A 1,177-nucleotide genomic window follows, 5' to 3' on the forward strand; every position below is an offset into this window, starting at 1 on the left:
GCAGGTCATTGCTGACATGCGTGAGAAGCGATACGAGGACGAGGGCATTGGCAGCAGTTACATGTTCAGAGTGGACCACGACACCATCATCGATGCCACCAAATGCGGGAACTTCGCCAGGTTCATCAATCACAGCTGCAATGTGAGTATGGTGCTCTCAGCTGTCACTGTTCCCTGGCACGCTGACAAACCAGGGAGGCCCTGCCAGCCCTGATTGGGGTGCTCAGAAGTGGCAGGGGGTCGCAGGGTTGTGATTAAATGTTAATGAGCCGCAGCAGATCAGAGCAGGGTCTAGAGTAGTGTAAAGAGGTTGGAGAGACCTGAGGAATGAAACACGCAGGGAGACTGAGTGCACTCAAGAGCCCTTCTGGCTGTCTCAGGAGACCCTGATGGACACTGAGCAAGCAATTCTAACAAACATTTCCTTAAAACATACCAAATTTCAGCTGTGGGAACAGTCTCCTTCTAGTGTCTGCATGGGAAATTATTCCCTGATGTTTCCCCCTGTGCTCTGCGCTGCAGTCTGCACTCAGACTTGCCTGCCTGGCCAAATTGTTAAGCACTGAGCTTCTCTTAGCCTGTGACAAAATTGATGGAGCAGCATCCAGGCTGTTTTGCTCCACAAATGACCAGAATGTGGATATTTTGGAGCAGCACAAGGAGGGCTGCTGTGTTTTCTGGCTTCACGCCTCCCTGCCTAGGCTTGCCCTAAGTCCAGGCTCTGAAAGTGTGGCTGGGGTTGTCTCGGGAAAGGACTGCCCTGTTTTATTTTATCTTGAAATAATTCTGGGGAGACTGGGAAGCCCCGGCCCTCATCATCACCTGTTCTGTCACCCTTGCAGCCAAATTGTTATGCTAAAGTGATCACTGTGGAGTCTCAAAAGAAGATCGTTATCTACTCCAAGCAGCACATCAATGTGAACGAGGAAATTACCTACGACTACAAGTTTCCCATTGAGGATGTAAAAATCCCGTGTCTCTGTGGCTCTGAGAACTGCAGGGGAACCCTGAACTGAACTCAAGGTTTCTTGTCACACTTGCACCTTCAGCCATGTCAAAACTGTGGTAACCAGGTGTGGTTGCACTTTGCCAAAAAAAGAGGAAAAAAAAAACCTACAGAAAAAAGGAAGAAAAAAAATTTAAAAGCAAAAAAATACTTACCAAAAAAAAAAAAAAA

At 47.8% G+C, this 1,177-nt stretch overlaps 1 protein-coding gene across 1 annotated transcript; it reads left to right on the forward strand.

Annotated features, from left to right (window-relative positions):
- The first annotated feature begins 6 nt into the window (after positions 1-6).
- On the forward strand, positions 7-1,171 carry LOC121359726 (histone-lysine N-methyltransferase SETD1B-like). The gene is made up of 2 exons (XM_041478870.1): positions 7-142; positions 843-1,171. Exons 1-2 carry the CDS (start codon positions 17-19, stop codon positions 1,014-1,016), a joined length of 300 nt encoding a protein of 99 aa, XP_041334804.1. The 5' UTR covers positions 7-16; the 3' UTR covers positions 1,017-1,171.
- Positions 1,172-1,177: the final 6 nt, after the last annotated feature.

This window comes from Pyrgilauda ruficollis, unplaced genomic scaffold (assembly GCF_017590135.1).
Source record: "Pyrgilauda ruficollis isolate IOZ18807 unplaced genomic scaffold, ASM1759013v1 scaffold4693, whole genome shotgun sequence".
NCBI lineage: Eukaryota > Metazoa > Chordata > Aves > Passeriformes > Passeridae > Pyrgilauda > Pyrgilauda ruficollis.

Excerpts from the sequence above, each read along its gene's own strand:
- LOC121359726 (XM_041478870.1), top strand. The coding sequence starts at position 17 with ATGCGTGAGAAGCGATACGAGGACGAGGGCATTGGCAGCAGTTACATG. Across the intron at positions 143-842 it reads TCATCAATCACAGCTGCAAT|CCAAATTGTTATGCTAAAGT; the intron begins GTGAGTATGGTG and ends TCACCCTTGCAG.